The following is a 27,315-nucleotide window of genomic DNA, read 5'->3' on the forward strand; positions in this document are numbered from 1 at the left end:
GATCATTAGAAATAGCATAAATAAGACTCAATGGAGCCATTATTAGATTATAAAAGGCTAACATTGCTTTTAAAGTTTAGGATGCAACACGCCCTATATCTCCAAGTATTAGCAAAACTGCAATGCATGAAAAGCAAACAAACGCATGACTAAAAGCCCTTTATCCATTTTCCCATTTCATTTACATGACGAAACACTTCTACAATGATAGATGACAAAGGAAACCAGTGTTTTTATCCTATGTAACAGTTGGTATGTTAAGGTAATTAATGTGGGTAATAGCAAGTTCAGCCTTACCAAAGTAGAAGTATCCACCCTCATCTTTGGGTTGAAAGAAGCGCCCTCTGGCCTGTGCATGGACATCCGCTCCCTTCTCCACCAGCAGCTCCACGTAGTGCTTACAGCGTCTCTCTATGGCAATGTGAAGAGCCGTCTGTCCTGATGGAACAAAACATATTGCTTCAGTTTTACAAGCCCTTACATTTAAACTTTTCTCTCCACTTTCTCAGAAATACATAGAAGCCCAACAACATTTCACAAATAAACTAAAAAGTCTGACTTCACATACTGGAATGTGAGATGTGTGACCTGGCTTTTACATTGTCGTACAGCTGAGAACATGCTGCTGTTTTCTATGGTTAGCAAAAAGGAGCAAAATGGATACACTAGAGTGGTTATCATAGGAAATATGACTAATATATATTCTAACAGATGTGCTAGGGCTAGCTATCACTGTAATGTGGTATCATAAATTGCACATTCAAGGGCAGCTCTACCATTATTTAATTTGAACCTAGGTTATTGCAAGGTGCAGCAATTTTGGGGGGACATGTAAAACGCTGCGTGTGTGAATTGTCGCCATTCAGTTTATATATTACAAGCAGATTGCCACTCTGAGCGCTGTGTGCTGACTTAGATAGGAGGTTTCTTACCGGTGAAGCTGCCAGTTGCTGCTTCTTCATGTCATTGATGGACTAGGAGGAGTGCGGCGCTGGACTATGATGTCACAGCAAAGCGCTGCACCTCCAGTCGGAGACAGGAGAAGAAGTAGATCGGAGCCCTTCCACTGGCCTAAGCACATTACAGTGAGTTAGATAGGCAGGAGAGCTGCATGTAAACCTGTGAACCATTAAGCCTGTTACACATGCAGACTGCAGGGGAGCGGAGAGCCTTGTAGAACTTGCACACTGCTCAATCCGCACTGGATCATAGAAGACAGACAATCAATCATAAAGGACGGGTGACAGGATTTGTTTTATGATTGTATCTATGCAATTAGTGGGATTCTCTACAATTAGAGAATCACACAGCTATTTTCCATCTTATAAAAAAAAAATATCCTCAAAGCCTTGGATTATGATCCTTTTCATTTATTACTGCACATCTACGTACTCTCTGAAGCAAACCACAAAATAGCATGTACTATGGGCCCGATTCAGAGAGGTACGCTAATGCCGCTGAGAATACGTACATAGCGGCTGTGCGAAAATGTTGCAGCTGTATACATTTGTATTGAGACGCCCAACGACGGCTTTGATGCAGCTCAGTCGCAGATCAGTTAATTATCGGACTTCTGAGTAACCCAAATGGCCGCAGGAACAGATACAGGAGCCATTTATACTGCGCATGGGACAACAGTCACAGGCAGAGAAATGCCCCGAAAATGGTTGCGATGCGCCTGCGTTAGAGTTACCATCTCTCAGTTGCTGCCCACAAATGGTCCCTGCCTGTCAATTACTTTTGCAAATAAATCCTCACTGCAAGGAACGATGGTAATGAAAATTGATGCATGTACTGTGCGAATCAGACGCATGCACAGACCAGCTCCGCTCAAATTCGGAAACTTCAGCATTGCGTCCATCTCTGAATCAAGCCCTATGTGACCACTCACCTCTATAGTAAACATCGCGGAAAGGAGAGTTGAGAAATTCACGGAGATTTCCTGTTTTCTCTGCAATATCCACCAGCATCGGTATAGTGTCATTTTTCCCACCATTTAAATTCAGCAGAGCTTTAGGTAAACAAGTCTTCCCTGTTGATGGCTCTGAATAAAAAAATAAAATGTATCTTGATTAAATAATAAAAGCGGCAAAATACTAAAACCAGAATAATAAGAATAGATATTACAAAGTCATAAGTTCTGTATTAATGGTGTTCAGAGGTTTGGCGACTGAAAACTACACCAGAGAGATATAGCCACACACACTGTAGCAGATCCTGACACTCAGGCCCAGCACTGAGCAAAAGAATTATTTTCCAATTGCACAAATTGTACCGATCCTATTGTCCGATTATCAGATAAACCACAGGATTTCTCAATTGTGGGCATGCCCAAAATCAGCACTGTCCCCTCAATCAATATACCTCCCTTCACTTAAAACCCACCAGAAAATATACGTTTATTGCAGAAAATGTCACAGTAATTTGTCCCAATGACTTTTTCCATCAGACTTTCATCACATACACACACACTCATATGGAATAGGTATGATTTACCGCCGGACCCATGCCCAGCGGTTGGCATCCCGGCAGAGGAGGAAATCCTGATCGTCCTAAGGTAAGTATATACTAATCTATTTCTACCCCCTAACTCTAATTTAGGGGTGCCTAACCCTAACCTTCCCCCCCAGTGCCTAACCCTAATCCCTCCTCTAAGTGCCAAAACCTAACCCCCCCTTCCCCGCCACCTAAACCTAAGTCCCCCGGGCGGTTGCCTAACCTTAAGTCCCCGCCCCCCGGGGGTGCCTAACGCTAACCCCCCCTTCTCCTAGCCTAAACCTAACCTCCCAGGGGGGTGCCTAACCCTAAATGCCCCCCGGGAACACTAAACCTAACCCTCCCCCCCGCGGTTATCCACGCTCGGCGTCCCTTCGATCAGGATGCCGGGCGTCGGTCTCCCGGCGTATGTCTAATGACAGGCGGCGGCATATCAACGCCTGTCTTTAGATCCTTGCCGGCATATGACAGTCGGGAAGCCGGCTGTCGGGATTAGGTCCGCCGGCTTCCCGACTGCATACCATTATACAGTATCCATCACTCCACCACTTTTCTGTCAGCTTCAGATCCTTCTATATTTACACTATACTGTGCATTAATCCACATATAACAGAAGGATTATCATCACTGAACTGCTGTGGTTTATACTGTAATTGCTTCCTGAGCATACTCTGGAATTTGCCTGTATTAAGATTAAGATTCCTTCAGATTAAACTCCATGGGATCCTTAGAAAAGTTACAAGATAAACAGGACAATGTTTAGTGTCTGCACCTAACCTCGAAATTCCTCATCTGTCAGCCTCTTCTTCTGCGCCAGCAAGAAAGGCAGGAATCCCTCCAGCTCTGCTGTAGAGCCCCGGGACACAATGTCAAAGAGAATGTGTCTATTAAACATCTTGATGACTGGAGGAGGGTTAGGGCTCGGGGTCTGGGAAGTATGGTTATCCTTCCTGTAAGGGAGCAGTAAACATGAAAAGTTCATACAGAGCAGTCAGAGTAACACATACATGACAGCGTATAGCAAGTTGGCTTTTCTCCTACCATAGCGTCCTCGCTTGCATCCAATACATAGATATTTAAGAATCTGCAGCTAATGGAGGCTATTGCTGGGGTCAGGCAGGAGACAATCCTTAACAACTATAGATTTGGACTATGAGGGCGCCTAATTTTACATCAGCATTCAAAATTGACATTTTGTTTTTCTTGGAAAGATCATTTAATCGAAATGGAGAGAGAATTATCACAGGGGGCATCCTTGCTTTGTGGGACGATCACAGACATTTTCTCCTGGCAAAGATTTAAAATTTTGCCAACATGTTTATATCAGGTCTCGTCCCTACACACTTAAATACTGTAATGTAGGTATTTTGAACCTTTTCAGCAGCACTGCTTCAGGAAGGCGCATTTCCAATGGTGACCAACAACCACACACGGTGGCTGATTCAGAGGTGTACACAGAAGCGCCACGTCTATTGGCGGTCACCCATCTGTGACTTTATGTTTATGCCACTACAAAGTCGTTCCTTTGTGTACATCTGTGCGTCCGAATGTAGTAGCTAAATAGAAAAAAAAAAATCTATACAGCATCTAGTGTTGATGCAAACCATGAAGGTGAACTGCCATGCTAACCTGGCATTCCACCAGTAATATATCTTTTACAGGGGTACTATAGGTACCAGCGGGCCATTAATGCCACGCTTGCTGGTACTTCAAACACCAGCATGCGGGGGAGGCTTGCTGGGACGTGTAGTACCACAGCTAAAGACAATATTATCAAATAAAATTTTTACACAACACATTTACACAATCAACCCGGCACCCACTGCCCCAGGGGTACCGGGGATAGCCCCGAGCTATCAGCCTAGGCCTGGGGTGCCCTGGAGGGGAGGACCCTTTTATTGGGGGGGGGGTCCCCATCTCCCCAGCGATCCCCGAACTGGGATGACTAGCGTTCAGGGTTGATGCTTCGGCTGCGGGGCCCGGTGAAAGGGCTCCGCTGGCTGTGGCATCAGCTCACTGCTAGAAAAAGTCAGGTGCTGGTTCTGGAAAATACAGGGGAAATTGGTGGGAATGTGACAACATCAGGAGTACGAAAGTTTTGTTTACGCTATCAGGAAACACAATCTATACAAAACAAAGACGGAAAGGGCTGGAAAAAGTGCACAACAGCTGTTGATGATCGGAGAATAAAACGAATTTGCGTCAGGGACAGATGGATGTCATCTGCGGCCATTAGCAGTGAACTGAGCGCAACTGGTGTTTTTGTCAGTGCAAGAATGGAACGGAGAAGACTAACGGAGGTTGGCCTAAAAGGTAGGATTCCCCGAAAAAAGCCATTGCTGAATAAAAAGCAGCGGCAGAAACGAATACAGTGGGCAAAAGAACACATTGCATGGACAGAAGGTCAGTGGAAACAAGTGATACGGAGTGACGAAACTAAGATATTGATATTTGGTAGTGATGGGAGAAAATGTGTGAGACGTCGCATCGGGGGAAGAGGTACATCCAGATTTTATTCAAGCGACAACAAAGAGTCCTACAAGTGGTATGATCTGGGCATGTATGACAGCAGATGCTGTAGGCCAACAAACAGAGGGTGTCATTCAGACCCGCTCGCTAGCGCAGGACGCTCACAAGCGTGTCGATGTTCCCCCACTGCGCATACGCACGACGGAGGGAGCTCCGCCATGCACATGCACGAGACCCGGCGAGCGACGGGCTCTCCATCGCTCCGGGTCTCGCACCAAAGGGGGCGTGCTGTCGATGTTGATTGACAGCACTCCCCCTTTGGTGGGCGTGCCGGGGGTGTGCCTGCCAGACGGAGGCGTTCCCATGGGAACGCCTACCGTCTGAAGCCGGCCCCACTGACATCACTAGTGATGTCAGTGGGAGTGATTTTGGCTCTGATAGAGCCAAAATCACTCCAGGGCTTGCGGCAGCGAGACCCTACCGCAGGCTCTCCATCGCAAGCCCGATGGTCACGATGGTCAAGACCATCGCGACCATCATCATGGACGCTCACATATGCTGTGGGTGGTCACCCACAGCTATGCGAGCGGCCAGGAGGCCGCTCCATTTTCATGGAGGAGGGCACTGATTCAGAGCGAGCGCTCTGGTCAGAGCGTTCGGCTCTGAATCAAGCCCAGAGTCCACAAGAGGGAGAAAATAATGTCTTATATTGGCGCACAAGAAAATATGGTATGAATAAAATATAACCTTTATTCAATTTAATTAAGACCTTGTTATAGTGAAATATCAATAAAATAAAGAAATAAATACAGAATAAGTGACAAAAGTTAGAAAAATGTGAATAAAATAAATAAGCTGATACTCGGGGCAACTGTAAATCCGATCTATAAATATTTCACTCTATTCTGAGTATTTATGCCTCATGTAATTCATATGACTGTTCAAAATATTGTGATGCCGAGGACAATAATTTGTCCTGTCAATAAGTTAATAAACTTTGTACTGTATTTTCATGTCTCGTGTGATTATTATAACTGCTCAAATGTGCCTGCTTAAGCTGTATTGCTTCCACACTGCTCACATTGTATCAATATTGGTGAAAAAGATACAGTATCGTCTATTAGTATTGAGACATATGTTATTAACCACCAGCAAACCTATTCCAGTAAAGGAATTGTTTCTAATTCTAAGTCTGAGAATGATTTATAATTCATAGAGTATCTCTATATGTGTACGTACATGGGAGTGCATCAACTTAAAGCTCCATTAGTGTACTTACTAAATATGGAGCTTCCCCTTGGATATTGAATCAAAGTATCAGTTATTTAATCATTCAGTATCCAAGTATCCATTCAGACTCGCTGTTATTTGTAACAATTACTCTGTTTATTTAGACATGAGTAGGCACTTTACAATCTTAACCCTATTATTCTTATCATAGGGCATCGTTAGCTATATTGCTATCATCCTAGGAAAGGGTTCAGATTTTTTTTTTCTGGTCTTCAGCAACCCTGTAGATCCTGTGGGCCTATTTCAATGGAGGGCCTGGAGCTGGAGCTGCTACCACATCATTTATCTCAGATAACAGTTTAATATACCAATAGCTACTGCACTGAAAGTTGCAGTTGAAGCAGTAGAATGACATTGTGGCATACTTTCCAACTCTCCCGGATTGTCAGTGAGATTCCCTGAAATAGTAGCAACTACCTGAAGAGTCTATCAATATCCCCGATTGCATCTTAAGGCATAAACACACTATATGATGTGTGTTGTAAGCAATATTGATGAAAGATTTCCCTTGAACTTGCCAAAGTGCAGGACAAACAATATTGGGTGTACACACTAAATGATATTGTTCAGTGATGTCATACTGCCACATCCCTGACCAGGCACTTTCTGATGATATCATCAGATTGGCCTGCATGTTTGCATGACAGCAAACATCATTAACGACCAAGCGGGAGCGCGCATCGTCGGTCGTTTGGTGCATACATGAACAATATATAGTTGAACAATATCGTTAATATCGTTCACTTTTATAGTCTAGTGTGTATGCCCCATTGCACCCATTGTGAAGCTGGTATATATTTAGAAAAAAAAAAAAAAAAACACAAAGATACAGGTTGAGTCTCCGATATCCAAAATGCTTGGGACCTGGGGTATTTTAGATAACGGAATATTCCGTATTTTGGAATATTTGCATATCATAATGAAATATCTTGGGAATGGGATCCCAATATACACACAGAATGCATTTATGTGATATATACACCTTATACACACAGCCTGCAGGTCATTTTATACAATATTTTCAATAATTTTGTGGCTCAAAAAAGTTTGTGTACATACATAAAATTCAGTTATGTTTCATATACACCTTATACACACAGCCTGAAGGTCTTTTTATACAATATTTGTAATAATTTGTGCCTTACATAAAGTTTGTGTACATTGAACCATCAAAAATCAAAAGATTTCATTATCTCAGTCATGCCAAAATAATTCCGTACTTCAGAATATTTGGATATGGGAGACTCAACCTGTATATACATTCAAATGGGATCATTAGTATCATTTCCCTGCATTGGTTATAAGGCACAATTATCCCTATGGCTACGGGCATTTTCTACAATGTATCAGTGTGTTTTCATCATGCCCACTTGACCGCCGAGCTCACAATCTCCCTGAATTTCTTTTTCAAAAGTAGGCAAGTATGCATTGTGGAGGACGGGCCAGCTTTGTACATCATATCCTCCTTTATGATGCCTACAGCGGCACAAATGTAGAGTTGGCTTTTATGGGGACATTGTGAGATGGTAGTCCAAATAAGATGGACGTAAAAGTCCCCATACAGCAATTTATTTAAAAAATAAAAAGAGTATATGGGTGACGTGTGTTATGTGACATGCAAATGCTACATACAGTATATTATCTTCATGTAAAAATGTAAAGTCCTCAAAGCAGTTTATCAGCTTATCTGGCACCGAGCAGCATACTCTAGAAGGGTCTTTCAATAGGATTGCTTAGACATGCACTATATATATACCTGTATTATTTATGTAATCCATAATATTCAAACTATGTCTAATCTTAGGCAGTAATCCTTTTAAATGCAGCAAGTAAGACAGAACATTGAATTTAATAAGCTCTCCATAACAAGCACTTTGATGCATTCTATAGAGGACAGTGTATCATGGCAGAAAACACTTTGAGTCATGATTTAACATTATTTGATTGTAAATCCGGACTGAGATTACAGTTCCTTTATCTATAAGCAGTAATAAATTAAGAACAAAATAAATAAAAAATCAGACTGGCCTGTAATCAGCAGAGATCTGATCACAGATTACTCAGTTCTATAGTAAGTCGGTTGATTTTAATTATCTCTGTGTGGTTTTCTATTTTTTTTTTTGCAACACCAAAAAGCGACCTTGAGTCCTAAGGGAGAAAAGCGCTATATAATAAATTATATGCATCTTCCTCCACTTCTACCCCATCTGTGTCTCACCTGTTTGTCTGCCCCTCCCCTTTAGAATGTAAGCTCTTATGAGCAGGGCCCTCTACCCTCTTGTGCTTCTCCTTCTCTACTTTCATCTACTTCTTACTCCCCACTAGGGCACCTAACACTTGGTTACTTAAGCTCTGCTGCTTATGTGGGTGTTGTGGTCACTAATGTATATTATCCATGTCCTTGTCTTGCATTCTATTGTATTGTACTGTAAGTCTTTAGTCACATATTTGTTTATATATTTTGTAGGGCGCTGCGGAACACTTGTGGTGCCATATAAATAAATGATAATAATAATAAAGTTATAATAAGATGAGTGACTTATGTAATCTTTCCTTTTACAGTAGGTATTCCAGAAGCTCTAGGTGAGGAAGGAAGCTCTGAGAACAGTGATAAGAGATCTGTGATCAGAGAAAAATGCTGGATGGCTGAACTTTCCACTAATGTAGTGCTTGTGACTATTACATTTCCCTTTAAGCATGCTGTGTAACTGTATTACAAGTGCATTATTTAACACCATAAAATTATTATTATACAGGCAGTATATAACTATTACTGATTCCAGGGGCTCCAAGGTGTAAAATAAAGACCAATTTTGCTCCTATACCATTGGTTAGAAACTAACAAAAGATCTAGGAAATTACTGGTTTACTCCAAAGCCACCTCTAGTAGTGTATCCACACCCATATATCATATTCTATGTACTTCTTACCTCATACAACACAATGAAAAGGGTGTACACAGTCTACGGCCCTACAAGATCAGTGAGAACAAAACACTGGCATGGTACGGTACATATAGGTCTGGAAAATAACACTGTGGCTTACACTAGTCAGTGGGGTAACCTGGTAAGGAAGAACACATGGATATAGAGAACATGTTTCTTCAGCTAGTAGAAATGTTCACACAGAAGCCTAGAGCTCATACAATATACATAGAAACAAATGACTGTAGAAAAGCGCCCAGATAAAGGCATTTCCAGAGAGGCAGCCGCAGGGACGCTCCAGCAGGTATGTATAGGAAGAGAAAGGAAAATACCTGACATTTTTCTTATACACTACTCTTCCTAAATCTGCCTAAAGTTCGGCGGCCTGTTTACTGTAACCCGGGATATGATGAAACCATTAATGAAGATTCATACTGTATCATTAATAATAACAGACAGTACCACGTTCTTGGGAAGCTAAATACAGTATGCTAGTGTTATCCTCATCCTAAATTACAGTTAGGTGTCAGGGGAATTTGCAATGTTCAACAATAATGGCAACATTTAGAATACTTTATTTTACAGTGTACATATGTGTCCTCATACACGGAACATCTATACACCACACAGTGCAGTCTCCCTGTGCGACTAAGGGGGTCATTCAGACCCGCTCGTGAGCGGCAGTACGCCCGCAAGCGGGTCGATGTTCCCCCACTGCGCATACGCACGACGAGGGAGCTCCGTCGTGTGCATGCGCGAGACGGGCTCTCCATCGGTCCGGATCTCGCACCAAAGGGGGCGTGCTGTCGATGTTGATTGACAGCACGCCCCCTTTGGGGGGCGTGCTGGGGGCGTGCCTGCCAGACGGAGGCGTTCCCGTCTCAAGCCGGCCCCACTGACATCACTAGTGATGTCAGTGGGAGTGATTTTGGCTCTGATAGAGCCAAAATCACTCCTGGGCTTGTGGCAGCGAGACCCTACCGCAGGGTCTCCGTCGCAAGCCCGATGGTCGCGATGGTCAAGACCATCGTGACCATCATCATGGATGCTCGCTATAGCGGTGGGTGGTAACCCACAGCTATGCGAGCGTCCATGAGGACGCTCCAAAAAAAGGTAGGAGGGCCCTGATTCAGAGCGAGCGCTCTGGTCAGAGCGTTCAGCTCTGAATCAGGCCCTAAGATGCCTCATAATGAAACATATTTTTCTTTAAATTGTGAATCTTGATCGCATCGCAGCTGCAGCAAAAAGCCGCTCATGGTGGACCAGAGACGTTGGGCTGCAACTCTAACCACACAGGAATTAGTTCTACACAAGTAGAAAGTCGCAGATGAGGCACAATGGTTCTAGGCGTGAGGAAAAGCGGCTGCTTGCCCTGGAGCCCTTTTTGCACAGATTTTGAACTCTGTTGCACACAGATGTACAAATGCCACAACCTCCAGTGGTCAATGTATGCTAGTAATGCAGTTCTGTCGCATCCAGTTGCTTTATTTATGCAAACATTGAGTGAAAAAGACTGGGCGAGACATACAGGACCTGGAGCCGAGAAGGGCTATTTGGTGCAACTGAAGCCAGAGTATAAAAGGGAAAACTCTGCATAGTGTCTTTTTATCGCCTTGGATACGGATACCTTGTAATCAAACTTATGCAGGAAAGAAATCCTGAAATGAGGCCTTCCTATATACCAGGGGCTGTACACCTCACTGGCATTACACTGATAGTGCTGGCATGTTAGATGTCCAGTTCAACACATTGTTGCTGAATGTATGAAACCCTGGAGAAAAGAGGAAGAGGAGATTGGTGGTATCATCTAACTCAGTTTGGTTACATATAATCAGCAGTGTATCAGTAGCGTACTTAGCCTTTTGAATAAAAAAAAAAATAGAAAGCAAATTACAGTGAACATGATGGGGGCTGTAATGCAGAATCAAAATCCATCATCTTATATTTATGACCTATTTCCATTCACCTGCTCAACAGACCTGGAATTTTTTTTCAAATGCTGGCAATTACGGCATATCCGTGTCCAGAGCAAACCTACAAAGTACTCTTTGTAATGACTTCTACATATAAAGTAAATAGTTATGCTATGCAGACACGGATTTAGAACAGTCATAAATAGAGCGACCTCCGTGCTTAACTAAAATGTTCCATCCAGTCTATTTCACTTTTGACATTACTAAATCTCTCTCGGTTTATAAATGGAATATTTAAGAAGTGGTCTTAGCTGGGATGTAGAGATCTGATGTTTCATTTATGTAAGAAACATTAAAAATTGCATGTAACTATATCAGACTATTCCTAGCACTACAAAGGAGATACAACATAATATATATATATATCAGTCCGTACACACACTGGCCCTGATTCAGAGCCGGACGCTCTGAATGAGCACTCGCTCTGAATCATGGTGTTTTGGGGTTTTTTTGTGCGGCCTCCTGGCCACTCGCATAGCTGTGGGTGACCACCCACAGCTATAGCGAGCGGCCAGGTTGATGGTCGCGATGGTCAAGACCATCGCGACCATCGGGCTTGCGATGAGACCCTTGTGGTAGGGTCTCGTAGCCGCAAGCCCCAGAGAGATTTCGGCTCTAACAGAGCCGGAATCTCTCCACTGACATCACTCGTGATGTCAGTGGGGCTGCCCCCAAACGGAGGCGTTCACATGGGAACACCTCCGTTTGGGCAGCCACTCCCCGCGGCCCTCCCACCAAAGGGGGCGAGCTGTCACTGAACATCGACAGCTCGCCACCTTTGGTGCGAGACCCGGAGCGACGGATTGCCCGTTGCTAGCCGGGTCTCGCGCATGCGCACAACGGAGCCGGCTCCGTCGTGCGCATGCGCTGTGGGCCACCATCGACCTGGTTGCGAGCACTCAACGCTTGCGACCGGGTCTGAAATCAGGCCCACTGCACGATCTGGTGTACAACAACCCAATATATACTGTTCCCCCGCCGCATCCAGTACCATGGTGTCAGCCACCAGATCTTCAGATTGACCTGCACTGCAGGCAGATCTGAAGATGCGACGAACGATACGCTGGAGGACACAATAGTCCAGTGTGTATGCACTATTTGTCATTCAGATTCATCCCAAAACTACAAATTGCCCAATATTTTGTCTAATGTATACTCAGCTTTAGGCTGGGCACACAGACAATCAGGATCGGACCACACATTAGACAAACAGGATTGGACCACATATTGTCTAGTGTGTACCCAGCATTACTGTGTTGCTTGCTAAAGTTTGTGGAGGTAGTAATGATGCCCTTAATGCAGTGCCCTCTATGCAATGTCCCCAGTAGTAGTGCTATCTGTAGTAGTGCCCCTTACACCAAAAACAATAATTAAAAATACAAAAACACAATACTTACCTTAAGCACTGCTCCTGCGTCTACTGTCGTCCGGTCCGACCGCTCCACGGAACTATGGGAGAGAAGTCATGACGTCTCTCCCATAGAGCTCACTGCGGGAGCTGGAAGCCGGAGCTCAGGAGTGAACTCCAGCCTCCGGCTGCCACTGTGAGGAAGGAGCCGGATGCCCACTGGTAACAAAATCTCAGCGGGAGCCCAGCAAATGGAGCCTCCCTGCGGCGTGGGGCGACTGGCCGGGTAAAGTGAACTGGTTCCGCCTCCAAATGGAACTGATGGAACACATAAATTTATACCATACTACTTGGTATGTTTTGTCTAATATATCCTCCTCAAATCAAGTCCAATGTACACACAGTGGGGGCGATTCAATTGTTTAGCTGGCGGCTTTTTTTGTTGTCGTTCTGTCTGAGCACGATAGCCGCTGGTGCCGGAATTTCTGCTCACACCTTCAGGAGGGCGCGAGCAAAAATGTGTGAGAAACCTGTGATTAAGGCGCCCTAACCGCAGTGAGGGAACTCTAACCAGGTCTTTGGATGGGTTTAGCCATTTTACACAGCTAAGCTCGTCTAATAGGGAGTGAAGAGGGCGATAATTAATGAGCACCCAGAACAATGGAATTGCAGAACAGGACGGTCATTAATTATCACCTCCTGCGCAACAATTGAACCGCCCCAATTGGGAGTAAACATATCATGACGAACAATTGCTTAAAATATTCTGTCCCAAAAGGAGCTGATAAGAGGGCACTCACAATAAATGCCAGAAACTCCCTGTGTCTGAGCCACACTTTGGACACTTCGAGTCGACTCTACCTCCAAATTTATGCAGTCGCTCAGGAGTTAAATGAACACTGTGGATTAGGAAACATTGTATTTGTTTATACCAAATCTAGGCAGTAGATATAGGAAGATTGCCCAAGTCATCTTGCCATGTGCTATCTGACATTGCATCCACTTCACATTTTGTTTAAGAAGCGGTATGTCTATGCAGTGATGTGCTCACAATACAGTGAATTGCAGAAATCAAGAGTCGGGAGCCCACTAAGGTCAGGAATTGTTTAATGAGGGGAGTCCTAAATCACAGGGGCTACAAATTGGTTTGCAGCGTGTGACAAAATTGGAGGTATCTACAAAAATAGGTTGGGGGTATCCCAAATTCCAGCTGCAGTTGTTGAAACTATTTAAGTACCCCTGACACAGAGCTGTCCAAGAGACTCCACTCTCCACCTTCCCCACACCTCCCTGACCTGTAATGAGGACAACTCAGGGAGCCCATGAGTACGATATAAGGAGGTATCCAGACCAACCCTGTGTTTGAAAAATGGTTGCAGTCAGACTCCAAATACGGACAGCCTGCTGTACCAAAGGTGCTTTTATCCCACCCACATTACCACTTAGCAATTGCAGGGGATTGTGACCATCTGTGAAATTATAAGGACATGTAGGGCATTAGTTTCCAAGTCATTTAACCAATCCCATAGGTGTGCTAATAGTGAAGCATAATAATAGAGTTTGAAATGAGGAAGTGCAAGGCCCCCTGAATTACGGGATCTGGTAAAGAGCCCCAAGTTGAATATAGGCCCGCCGGTCCGCCCAAATCAAAGAGCAGATTAAACCATCTATTTGCCGAAAGAGTTTTTGTGGGTTGTAAATTGGAGAATGCTGAAATACGTAGAAGCTTGAGTTGTAAAATCATTTTGACTAGATTAACCCTGCCGGTTACAATTAAGGGAAGTTCTCTCCAAGCTTTAACCCGGGACTTCAAAAAATCTACCTGGGGCTTAACGTTTAGCAAAACATAATTGTGCGGGTTATTAGACACCCATATGTCTAAGTACTTAAATGAGTTTACCCATTGCAGTGGAAGATGGATAAGAGGAGTGCAGGGAATCTACATGATTTATCCCAGTTTATTAACAAACCGGAAAACTTGTCAAAATAATGAATAATGTCAAGTACTCTGAGCATAGAAGTAACAGTCAGATGTAAACGGCAGCATATCATCAGCATAGAGTGCTGCCTTATCCGTTCTGGATCCCAGCCTAAATCGCTGAATGTCTGGAAATGCTCTAATCAAACAAGCTAGAGGTTCTATTATCATGGAAAATAGGATAGGCGAAAGAGGGCATCCCTGCCATGTACCTCTCGACAGGGGGAATGAGGAAGAGACATAACCATTCACTGATACCCTGGCAACAGGTGAGGAATACAGTAATTTAACCTATCTAATAAAGCCAGAGCCTATTCCAAAACAGGTCTCCCATATAAAACGACCACTCCACTGAATTAAATGCCTTAGCGTTGTCTAGCGAAACAATAATGGAAGTGGAGGGATCACCATGAGAGACATGTAGCTGCGTGAAGATTAATTGAAGATTAACTGAAGTTGATTTACCCGGCAAGAATCCGGTCTGATCTGGGTGGATTATCTGAGTGATTACTTGCACAAGTCTGGTAGCCAATAATACTGTTTTTACTGTAATTATTTGCTTTGTATCAACTGGAAGGGGTGAGCTACAGTCCGAGTGACTAATCATTTAATCACAGACAATCATATCCTTGATAAATTGACTCAAGTTACAAACTGTACATTCAATTCATTTTAGTTACTTACTCTACAAGTATCTTCTTTCGTCTGCGCCTGTTTTCTGTAGGATGATGATGATAAGTTCCATAATCGAACAGAGAGTCCATGGGTGCTTTCTTTGGCGCTGGTACCACTGATGACTCATAGATTGTGGACTCCAGTAAATCCATTGGATTAGAAATGCCCTTTTTGAAAGCACCTTGAAACCTTATCCTGAGGTTCTGCTTGCCGTCTGAAAGGACTTGTGGAGTTCGATTCACCTCAGTGGGTACTGACCCCTCCTCATTCTCAAACAGGTTGGCCAAGGAAGATAGAGGGAAAGTGTCATTATGTGTTGAGCCATCATCTCCTTGGCTGTCATCGATATCTAGAGACGCGCTTTGCTTTGGAAGGTGCGAGGGATCTGCCATGGTTTACCCAGATTTCCTGGAGGGAACAAAATAGGATTAAGAGTCAAATAACTAAGAAATCTATATATATATATATATGCACACACATATACACACACACACACACACACACACACACACACATAAGATTAACTCTATTCATTAAAAAATTCTTGTGGTTTTGTTACACCCTTTCAATGCACCCTTTCACACGCAACAAGAAGCAATAAACACTACATTTACACAACTTAGAATGACATCCCCTTCAGTCATGACCAGAAACAGAGCTCAAAAAAATTCCACATCAACCTAATTGTCACCCGTGTGAGTTAAGGTGGGTACACAGCTGGGCGACTTGCTCGCCAACCTAGGGATCCGCAGACCGAGTGGCCGATTGGTAAGCCAATACACACTTACCAATCTGCGTTGACATCACAACTGGGCAGGCATTTAAATGTGCCCGCCCAGTTGAGATGTCAGTCACTAGCGGTTCCTGCAGCAAGTGTATGGGCGGTCGGCAAGTTACCTGTACACACAGCCAGATGTACCGATATTTCTATAACATATATTGGCAAAGGCTGTGTTGTAGGGCCAATGCAATATGTCTGAACGACGTCGTTCACAGACATTTCATCTGTACACACCCACCGATGCACTATGCAATATGTCGTTCGTCGGTTAATTGAACGACATATCGCATAGTGTGCACCCAGCATTAGACTAGAAGTAATGGCACTCATCTGTCTCTTCAGCTACATTTACAAAAGCCCTAATAGTTTCTATGCTGCTAGATTGCAGAAGGTTTTTTACCCCATATCGATAGAAATTGACCATTTTCAATTAGGTTATATATTAAATATCCTGTTTGCTGAAAATAATTCTTAGTATCTTCTGTCTTAGATTTAGAATAGAATAATAATATGATCATGTACCATGATTAGGTTAGGTCAAGACTATGTAAAAAGAGTGTGTGGTCTGTTGCTCTTGGCTGCATGTCTGATATTTACATTTTTTTATATAGTGCCACTAAATATGCAGTGTTGTAAAGAGAATATTTGTCATTCACCTCAGTTTCTGCCCCTTTAGAGCTTAATAATTCCCTAACACTGTGTGTGAGGGGTGATTCAGCAGTGTGGCATTTCAAAGCCGCACACAAGAAGCTTTGCAATTCCATCCTTGCTAAAATGAAAATGCAGCGGATGGTGTGTGACAGATTGCATCTTGGGATCACCATTGCGACTATCGGTCACGATGTTGGACGGTACCGGGCAGCTGAGTAAGCCTCAGCTTACAAAGGCTGGCTGGCGAGGCCCGGGTTCTGCCTGCATGGGTGCAGGTCCTGGCCTTGCCATTTCCGGAAAAAGGGGGCGACACACCCCCGTTTCCAGTAACGCAGGCCATTCCCGTCCCAGCCTGTCAATCAGGGTGGATGGGGACCTGTGTGCAATCATGCAGAACGGGTCCTGCGCATGCACACATTCCCGATAATCGTGAATCTGCATTCAGCAGTGCACTTTTGTACGCTGCTGAATCAGGCCCCGAGTACCTTGAGAAGACAAATGCAAACACCAGGAGAACATACTAACTTCACAAAAATTGTGCCCTGGACAGGAATTGAACTCCTGTACTATAAGCAGCAATGCTATCCACTATGCCGCAGTACAGCCCTTAGCTTTAAGCCAGTGGGTCTGATTCAGAGGTGCACACTATTGCAGCCACGACTGCATCTTTTGCCGCAGCGAGACTGCATCTTTATTCGAATGCTGCAGCCGTTGGGATATGTACAGAGATGCCCATCGGCTGCAGCACTGATCTACTGATGTGTGTATTAAAATGCACCATCGGACACACCATCGGATATTGCACCAGCCCTATGGCAGGTGCAATTTCTCCATCTGAACATGGCTGCCGGGGTCAGGGCCCGATTCAGAGTTGGGAATAGAGTAGGATATAGCAAGTAACTGTTCATCTTGGTAAAACCATGCTGCACTGCAGGTGGGGCAGATGTAAATTGTGCAGAGAGATTAGATTTGGGAGGGGTGTGTTCAAACGGACATCTAAATTGCAGTATAAAATAAAGCTTTCCAGCATTTGTGGGCTACATGCAAAAGCAGCCAGTATTTACCCAACATGCAAAAATAAACGTATTTGCACCCCTTGCATTGCAACTTGGGCCCTCATTCAGAGCCGGACGCAATTAGCGCTCGCTCGTCCTGAAAATAGGGGTGGCTATTCAAATGAACCGTTCGCTGTTTGCGGTCTGTTCACGCCTCTAGGTCTGAACGAGCGAACAAAACTTGCGGCCGTTTTTTGGGAAACTACGCCCCCTGGCCGCTCGCATCCTACGTCATGTCCGCTATTTATTAGATTAAATCGAGTACATCGAACAGGGTATGAACTGCTCGCTATTCTTGTGGTTGGTTTTTGCTACCACAATTTTGCGAGCAGTTCTGGCTATAAAATAACCCAGTGACGTGGTTAATGACGCTGCTGTTTTAATTATGCACACCCATAAAACGCCCGTTTTGACCTTTAAGCACGCCTGCGTTCTGATTTCCACTCCCCGTTTTCAAGCACCTTCCCCTGTTACCACACATACGCCTCATACGGTCACTCAAGTTAGCAGGCATTCGCTATTTTGCGAGCACATGAATTTCGACCGCACTGACTGGTTCGCGCATGCGTATAACGATCCGTACGCATGCGCAGTTGGCCAAACATCGCTCGGAGCGAACGAGCTGCCGCTTACGAGTGGCTCTGAATCAGGCCCATGGTTTGTCCAGGTACACAGTTACTTGCTCTATCTTACTCTATTTCTAAATCTGAATCAGGCTCTAAGATGCAGTCACTGACCGTGACACACCTGTATCTGGCTAGCCACCCTCCGTTACCATCCAGAAAGGCTCACTGAAATTGCCTCTCTCTGCGTCCAAATTCGTTCTGCTGTTCTCAGCGGTAAGCACCGTGAGGCATGCACAGACTGTGTGCACCTCTGAATCAGGCCCTGTGTCTTTGAAGACCTTTTAAGTGATGAGAACTTTCAGTTTTACGCACTAGCGATTTTACAGCTATTTCTAGCTTTAAAAATAAAAATACTTAAACAAAACATAAAAAATAAGGGGTCTATTTACTAAGCAGTGTTAGGAGACAGAGTGAAAAGTGATAAGAAAGTGATAAGGTGCCAGCCAACCAGCTCCCAACTGTCATTTTTCAAAAACAGCCTGTGAGATCACAGTTGGGAGCTGATTGGCTGGCACCTTATCACTTTCTTATCACTATTCACTCTGTCTCCTAACACTGCTTAGTAAATAGACCTCTAAATATGGTGTGTGACACAGCTCTTAAACATCTGCATGAAAAAAAGTTACTCGTGTATCCCATGAATGCTTTGCAAATGAGTGCACTGTTGAAGAGCTCTCTACAAGGATCAGAAATCTACAATTGCGGTTTTAGTGCACATTGAAGCTGGGCTTACTGTGCATGTAACATTCTAAGAGGGCACATAAAGCCCTAAATTGAATGTAATCTCACACTTACCTATTTTTCATATATTATTTCTTCCAGGAGAAGGTATGAGAAGTGGTCATGGGTGGGGTATTATGATGTCATTTTGCATCATCAAGTGGACAGAATAAAGTGTATGATGTCATGCTTGTGATAATTTAGGTGCTGAGCTGGATGAAGCGATTTACCTTATAATAGATTACCGTCTAAATTGCAGGCCAGCGAGTGGCCTTGAGGGAGATTTCTACCACATCAATGCAATAGGGAAGTCAATATTCCAGATTAGCTGATGTAGTAAGCAGCTATGTGCAACCTAAGAAAATGAAAGTATTGCATAGTTGTGTAATGATAAACTCAAGTGTATAGAGAAGTTAATTTATTTACCAATATTGCTCAAAGGTGCAAATTTATGTAACCCTGTCTATGTTATTCAGTGCCTCCACCCCAAGCTTGCAGCTACTACTTTAGTTAGCAATGGGAATGCTAGGGAGACCCAACTACTAGGGGTACAGTTACTAAAGTGAGAGTTTTTAGAAGTGAGTTTTAGAAGAGAAGTTGCTCATCGCAACCAATCAGATTCTACTTAACATTTAACTAGCACCTTCTAGAAAATAATAGCTAGAATATGATTGGTTGCTATGGGCAACATCTCTTCTAAAACTCACTTCTAAAAACTCTCACTTTAGTAAATTTACCCCCTAGTGTAGGGATTAGGGTTTATACGATTATAGGTTGGTACTAATTAATAATCCAAAAACGGAATCCATGTTGTTTTCTCCTACAGGTTCCTAATGAGAACTGGAACTACCTCCACCGTCCTCGTAACGTTAAGTATTTATTATTTATGCAATGAAGGTTGTATAGGATATAGAGGATAGATATCAGATCTATCAGTTCAGGTTTATTATATGCACAACATTATGGCATTAAGAATCAAATTCTCATCAAGCTAATCATACTACATATACAATCGATAACATTACTCAAGTTATATACACTAAAACATTGAAATGTTGGAGATATAGTATTATATGTAATCTACCATCACACTCCCTATAACGTCACAGAATATTCACGAGTATCTAATTTACTTACGAATTAATTTTATATAATATTATAATGCATATCTTTAACCACTAATTCATGTAAATAGTTCTATTTCCTTATGGCTAGTTAACACAATACATATATATATCCTTGAGTATATAATCAATTATCCTCTGGGTCCATTAGAATTACTTCCTTGCTATAGATGTCTCTCCAAATATAATATTTGAGTGGGATCGGTATGAGCTCAGGGAGGACAGAAACCTCCCGTGGAGCAGAAGGGACACCAGCATCCTGGCAGCAGTGGAAATCCCGATCGTCCTCAGGTAAGTATTAGCTAACCTAATTCTACCCCCTAACCCTCCCTTAGGGGTGCCTAACCCTAACCTCCCCCCAGTACCTAACCCTAATCCCCCCTCTAAGTGCCTAAACCTAACCCCCCCCCCTTCCCCGCTGCCTGGGGGGGAGCCTAACCCTAACCCCCCCTTCCATAGCCTAAACCTAACCTCCCGGGGGGGTGCCTAACCCTAAGTCCCCCCTCGGGGAACCCTAAACCTAACCGCCGCTATCCTCGCTCGGTGTCCCTTCGATCGGGATGGCGGGCGTCGGTCTCGCGGCATATGTCTAATGACAGGCGTCGGCATGTCATTAGTCCCTTGCTGGAATATGACAGTCAGGAAGCCGGCTGTCGGGATTAGGTCCGCCGCCTTCCCGACTGCATACCATTTGAGTCTGTAGTTCACAGTTTATAGACACATTTGTATCAAGACAGTGGAAGTAACACTTTCTGGAATCCTGCAATTTCCTTGTTAATAATCCTTACCAAGAACAGGTTAATCAGAACTGCACATGTGCCATAGCCGGGGAGGCCAGAATATTATCGGACAACATCGTCACAATTTTTTATGAGTTATTAAAATTTATGGATGCTGTTCAGCATTATTTTATGCAGAGCCAGTGGTTGCGGTAACACGCTGGCCCTGCAATGTTACAGAAGGCACTGTTATCGGTTTCCGAAAAAAATACCTTCTGTTTCTGCGCATGCTCAGTCATGCGCTTCCGAACAGTCTCCGTCCCGGCTTTGAGGTGACCTCAGACGGGTAAGTGCAAATACAGCCTGTCCAAAGTGATTGACATGTGTATACAGGCTTTATATTAGTCTGTATACATGTATATTTATGTGCTTCTATATTTAAGAGTCATATATAAATGTTAAATATAAAAGCATATAAATATATACAGGCTAGTATAAAGCCTGTATACACATGTCAATCACTTTGGACAGGTTTAACATGCTCTAATTGGTCTTACCTGCGGTCACCAGGAAGCAGGGACAGAAACTGGGCGGTGTTACAGGATGCTGCAGGGACTTATGGGAAAATTTCCCTCTGTCCCTGCAGTTTTCGGGCAAATTAATGTAATTTCTTCATATAACACCATTCTGAGATGGCGTTATATAAAGTAATGATTTATTGAGTGACTTAACACTTTTTGCTTTGCTGAATAGCAAAAAGCGTTAAAGAACCGTAGAGATCAATGGCTGATCCCTACAGTGCGGTACTCTGTGAAATGGGAATCAGTGGAGAGGATAATTACGTTGTCTTCTCCATTAACCCATTGCTGAATAGGGTATTTACATAAAAAGTGCGGAAATGCCGATTTCCTTATTTTTTATGCAAAAAAAATCATTGCTGAATAAACCCCTTTATCGTATTTTCTTATACATTGCGGTTCTATTTTCCTGTCTGGTGCTTTGCAAGGTACAGTACAGTACATGACTGCAGGCCTGATTCAGAGTTGCATGCAAACCTGGTGATCTGAGATGTCAGTCACTGGCATGTCCCTGCAGCAAGTGTACGGGCAGTCGCCCATACACACAACCAGACGTGCCGATATATCTGCAATATATATCGGCATCGGCTGATATTACAGTCATTTGATGATGTACCCCTGATGAAGTCCCATGTGGGAACGAAACACGTTGGGTCTCCATATTTTGACTAGTGTTTGATGTATACTCATCATATACACTGATTTTATTGAATAAACATTGTTCTATTTTATTCCGACTGAAGTGTTTAATTCAACTACTGATAGCGGCCGTTGGGCCTTGTTTGGGTGTATTCTTGGTGAAAGGGTATTTTTCAGCAACATTACAAGGTATCATTGCTAACCCTGAAAACGGGATCTATGACATCTACAAATCATTGAAAGACCAATAATTTCATTCTCCGGAAAAAGAAAGGGAGATTTACTCTTTGTGTGTACATCTGGGACTGATCATTGAAGTAGCTTTATTGCTGCATTAACTGATGATTTTTTGTACATTCAGTTTGTGTTGTATACACTTTGGGTATTTTAATATATTTTTATTCTGTACAGTATTAGCGCCCTCTCTCTTTTTTCTTGAGATATATATATATGAGGGGTGAGCGGGTTCGGATTTCTGAAATCCGAACCCCCCCGAGCCCCCCCGATCCGAGGCCGATCTGAGTCAAGCTCGACTTTTCCCGCCTGACTCGGATCTGAAATCGAGGCAAAACGTCATCATCCCGCCTTCCGAGTCTCGCGGGTTTTGGATCCTATATAAGGTACCCGCGTCGGCGCCATTTTCTCACTCGGCTGTGGACAGTGAAGAGGGAGGGTGGGAGTTAGGGCTGGCTGGGCTGTGTAGTGTAGTGTAGTGTTGTGCTGTGCTGCGCTGCTGTTGTCCACTACTTCAAAGTCCATAGGGGTTGGCTGTGTTGTGCTGTGCTGCTGTTGTTAATAGGGGCTGTGTCCACTACTTCAAAGTCCATAGGGGCTGGCTGGACTGTGTTGTGCAGTCAGTTCTCCATAGGGGCTGTGTCCACTCCAAAGTCCTGTGCAGTGTCCCAGTCCTAAAGGGGTGCTGTAGTGTTGTCCAGGGGGTGCTCTGTCCATCAGGGGTGCTCCCCCCAAGTGCTAAAAAAATAATATATTTTCTGTGTTTGTGAATTGTGTGCGCAGTAGCAGCACGTGCATCAACAAAGTAGTGCCAAGCGTGCGCCTGTGTCATAAGTAAAGGGCCGGCTGGCTTGACCGTTAAAGAGTGCTGTAACCCCCAAAGTACACTCCAAACCAAAAAAATAATATATTTTCTGTGTTTGTGACTTGTGTGCACTGTGGCTGCACGTGCATCAACAAAGGAGCAGCGCCAAGCGTGCGCCTGTGTCCCATAAGTTAAGAGCCGGCTGGCTCATTTCTTAAAGGGTGGTGTAACCCACAAAGTGCACTACTCTCCAGCAAAAATAAAAAAATATTTTCTGTGTTTGTGTGCGCTTTAGCCGCACGTATATATCAATATAACATAAATGGAGGACCAAACTTTCTCCGATAAAAATAAAATAGGGAAAGATCAAGAACCACTTCCTCCTAGTGCTATTGCTGGTGCTGGGAGTTGTTCATCATCCCAGAGAGGAAGTAGGAACATCACTACTTTTACTAAACAATTGACCCTCCAACAGTCCCTAGCGATGAGGATGAAGTACGACAGCAGTCATCCTGAAGCAAAACGTATAACTGAGGCCTTGACTGCTATGTTGGTGTTAGACGTGCGTCCGGTATCCGCCATTAGTGCAGTGGGATTTAGACAATTGATGGAGGTAGTGTGTCCCCGGTTCCAAATCCCGTCTAGATTCCACCTGCATCCTCAAAGCAGCAGCGACAAGCGTGCGTCTGTCTGTTAAAGGGTGGTGACACCCTCAAAGTGTGCTACACAAACAATAAAAATATTGTTCTTTTTTTTTTGGTCTTTGTGAAATGTGTGGGCTGTAGCCGCACCTGCATCCTTAAAGCAGCAGCGACAAGCGTGCGTCTGTCTGTTAAAGGGTGGTGACACCCTCAAAGTGTGCTACACAAACAATAAAAATATTGTTCTTTTTTTTCTGTCTTTGTGAATTGTGTGGGCTGTAGCCGCATCCTCAAAGCAGCAGCGACAAGCGTGCATCTGTCTGTTAAAGGATTACATCGGTGACAGTATGCAAGTAGGCATGTCAGACAGTCCGTACCTGTACTGGCAGGAAAAAGAAGCAATTTGGAGGTCCCTGTACAAACTGGCTCTATTTTACCTGAGTTGCCCCCCCTCCAGTGTGTACTCCGAAAGTGTTTAGTGCAGCCGGGAACCTTGTCAGCGAAAGGCGTAGGAGGTTGCTTCCACAAAATGTGGAGAAGATGATGTTCATAAAATGAATTATCAACTCTTCCAGGGAGACCAGCCTCCAGAACGTACAGAGGGACCTGTGGTTCCAGCGGGGACGAATTAATACTCTGTGAGGATAAGGATGTACACACTGAAGAGGGTGAGGAATCGGTGGATGAGGAGGATGAGGATGACATCTTGCCTCCGTAGAGCCAGTTTGTGCAGGGACAGATTAATTGCCAGCTTGTTTTGTGGGGGCCCAAACGAACCAATCATTTCAGCCACAGTTGTGTGGCAGACCCTGGCGCTGAAATGATTGGTTTGTTAAAGTGTGCATGTCCTGTTTATACAACATAAGGGTGGGTGGGAGGGCCCAAGGACAATTCCATCTTGCACCTCTTTTTTTTCTTTGCATTATGTACAGTTTGGGGCCTAGTTTTCAAACTGCCATCCTGTCTGCCACTGCAGTTTCACGCCTAGATGGGTCACGTGTTTGTGCCGCCCACTCGTGTCGCTTAGCATAGTCATCCAGCTACCTCGGTGCAACCTTTTGGACATAAAAACACTATTGTGAGGTGTTCAGAATAGACTGGAAATGAGTGGAAATTAAGGTTATTGAGGCTAATAATAGCATAGGAGCAGAAAAACCTACAAATTCTGTGATTTTAGCTGTTTTTATGCTTTTTTCAAAAAAATACAGATCCAAAACACAAAACCCAGAACCCAAAACACGGAAGGGTGGTTTTGGCAAAACCAATCCAGATCCAAAAGACGAAGAAAGATCCAGATCCAAAACACGAAAAGTGGCCGGTGCACACCCCTAATTGGATATATATATATATATATCCAGTCAGGTCCATAAATATTGGGACATTGACAGAAATTTCATATTTTGTCCTCTATTCACCACCACAATGGCTTTGAAATGAAACAAACAAGATGCGATTTAACTGCAGACTTTCAGATTTAATTTGAGGGTAATCACATCCAAATCAGGTGAACGGTGTAGGAATTACAACGGTTTCTATATGTGCCTCCCACTTTTTAAGGGCCAAAAGTAATGGGACAAACTAAACAATCCTAAATCTAACTTTCACTTTTTAATACTTTGTTGCAAATCCTTTGCAGGCAATTACAGCCTGAAGTCTGGAACGCATAGACATCACCAGACGCTGGGTTTCATCCCTGGTGATGCTCTGCCAGGCCTCTACTGCAAATGTCTTCAGTTCCTGCTTGTTCTTGGGGCATTTTCCCTTCAGTTTTGTCTTCATCAAGTGAAATGCATGCTCAATCGGATTCAGGTCAGGGGATTGACTTGGCCATTGCATAACATTCCACTTTTTAGCCTTAAAAAACTCTTTGGTTGCTTTTGCAGTATGCTTCGGGTCATTGTCCATCTGTACTGTGAAGCGCTGTCCAATGAGTTCTGAAGCATTTGACTGAATATGAGCATATAATATTGCCTGAAACACTTCAGAATTCATACTGCTGCTTTTGTCAGCAGTCATATCATCAATAAATACAAGGGAACCAGTTCCATTGGCAGCCATACATGCCCACGCCATGACACTACCACCACCATGCTTCACTGATGAGGTGGTATGTTTTGGATCATGAGCAGTTCCTTTCCTTCTCTTCTCTTCCCATCACTCTGGTACAAGTTGATCTTTGTCTCATCTGTCAATAGGATGTTGTTCCAGAACTGTAATGGCTTTTTTAGATGTTGTTTGGCAAACTCTAATCTGATCTTCCTGTTTTTGTGGCTCACCAATGGTTTGCATCTTGTGCTGAACCCTCTATATTCACTCTTGTGAAGTCTTCTCTTGATTGTTGACTTTGACACATATACATCTACCTCCTGGAGAGTGTTCTTGATGTGGCCAACTGTTGTGAAGGGGTTTTTCTTCACCAGGGAAATAATTAATTTTGTTATCCACCACAGTTGTTTTCCGTGGTCTTCCGGGTCTTTTGGTGTTGCTGAGCTCTCCGGTGCGTTCTTTCTTTTTAAGAATGTTCCAAACAGTTGATTTGACCACACCTAATGTTTTTGCTATCTCTCTGATGGATTTATTTTGATTTTTCAGCCTAATGATGGCTTGCTTCACTGATAGTGACAGCTCTTTGGATCTCATATTGAGAGTTGACAGCAACCGATTCCAAATGCAAATGTCACACCTAGAATCAACTCCAGACCTTTTACCTGCTTAATTGATAATGAAATAATGAGGGAATAGCCCACACCTGTCCATGAAATAGCTTTTGAGTTGATAGTCCCATTACTTTTGGCCCTTAAAAAATGGGAGGCACATATTTAAACTGTTGTAATTCCTACACCGTACACCCGATTTCGATGTAATTACCCTCAAATTAAATCTGAAAGTCTGCAGTTAAAGAACATCTTTTTTGTTTAATTTCAAAACCATTGTGGTGGTGAATAGAGGCCAAAATCAGAAAATTCTGTCAATGTCCCAATATTTATGGACCTGACTGTATATACACATACACACACTTTTAATCATTAGAAAGTGTCGACCTTTTTTAAAAAAAAACAAAAGTCTGGTTAGTTGCTATGGTTTTCATCTTTCAGAAATGTTGGTCATATTAGTGAATGATAATAATATCAGATGTGCAGGTAGATGTTGCTTAACCAGGATCACAGGTTAATTCAAGATGCAGCAGAGAGAATATGTACATAATAATCAAACATATACAGCATAATCTTAGTCACAAGAACCTTCCGCGTGTCACGAAGCTGCCACACATGCACACACTCTGACAGAAATGTCATCATCTTCTACTCCTGAAATAACTGGGTGCTAGGTAGCACAGTGTATGCAACTGCATCTAGCTCTCGCTTGCGGTGTCAAGAAGCAGCAATCCACAAAAAAGTCAGGAACTCCAGGGTACATAGTGGTAACTCGTCGGCCATGATTAATGCAAGTCAGCGAGCAGTCACCACCCACTTTTATGACCTTATCTTTGTGAGCCTGAAAAACATACACAAGTTTTGCAGGGCAGACACAGGAATTACCCAGGTCCAAGTTGTAGGGTGAAAGGGGTCTAACCTGGCTGTGACACAGG

At 43.5% G+C, this 27,315-nt stretch overlaps 1 protein-coding gene across 1 annotated transcript in view; it reads right to left on the bottom strand.

Annotated features, from left to right (window-relative positions):
- Nucleotides 1-297: 297 nt before the first annotated feature.
- The window catches only part of TRPV4 (transient receptor potential cation channel subfamily V member 4), a gene marked incomplete at its 3' end in the record, with an annotated part of 55,218 nt that continues 28,200 nt past the window's right edge, over nt 298-27,315 (bottom strand). The window contains exons 2-5 of the mRNA XM_088467913.1: nt 15,163-15,561; nt 3,274-3,446; nt 1,892-2,044; nt 298-438 (exon numbers count right to left, since the gene is read on the bottom strand). Of these exons, the coding sequence (XP_088324039.1) occupies nt 298-438; nt 1,892-2,044; nt 3,274-3,446; nt 15,163-15,545 (850 nt within the window). The remainder of the gene's footprint in view (nt 439-1,891; nt 2,045-3,273; nt 3,447-15,162; nt 15,562-27,315) is intronic.

This window comes from Taudactylus pleione, unplaced genomic scaffold (genome assembly GCF_031769625.1).
Source record: "Taudactylus pleione unplaced genomic scaffold, aTauple2 ptg000078l, whole genome shotgun sequence".
NCBI classification, from domain to species: domain Eukaryota; kingdom Metazoa; phylum Chordata; class Amphibia; order Anura; family Myobatrachidae; genus Taudactylus; species Taudactylus pleione.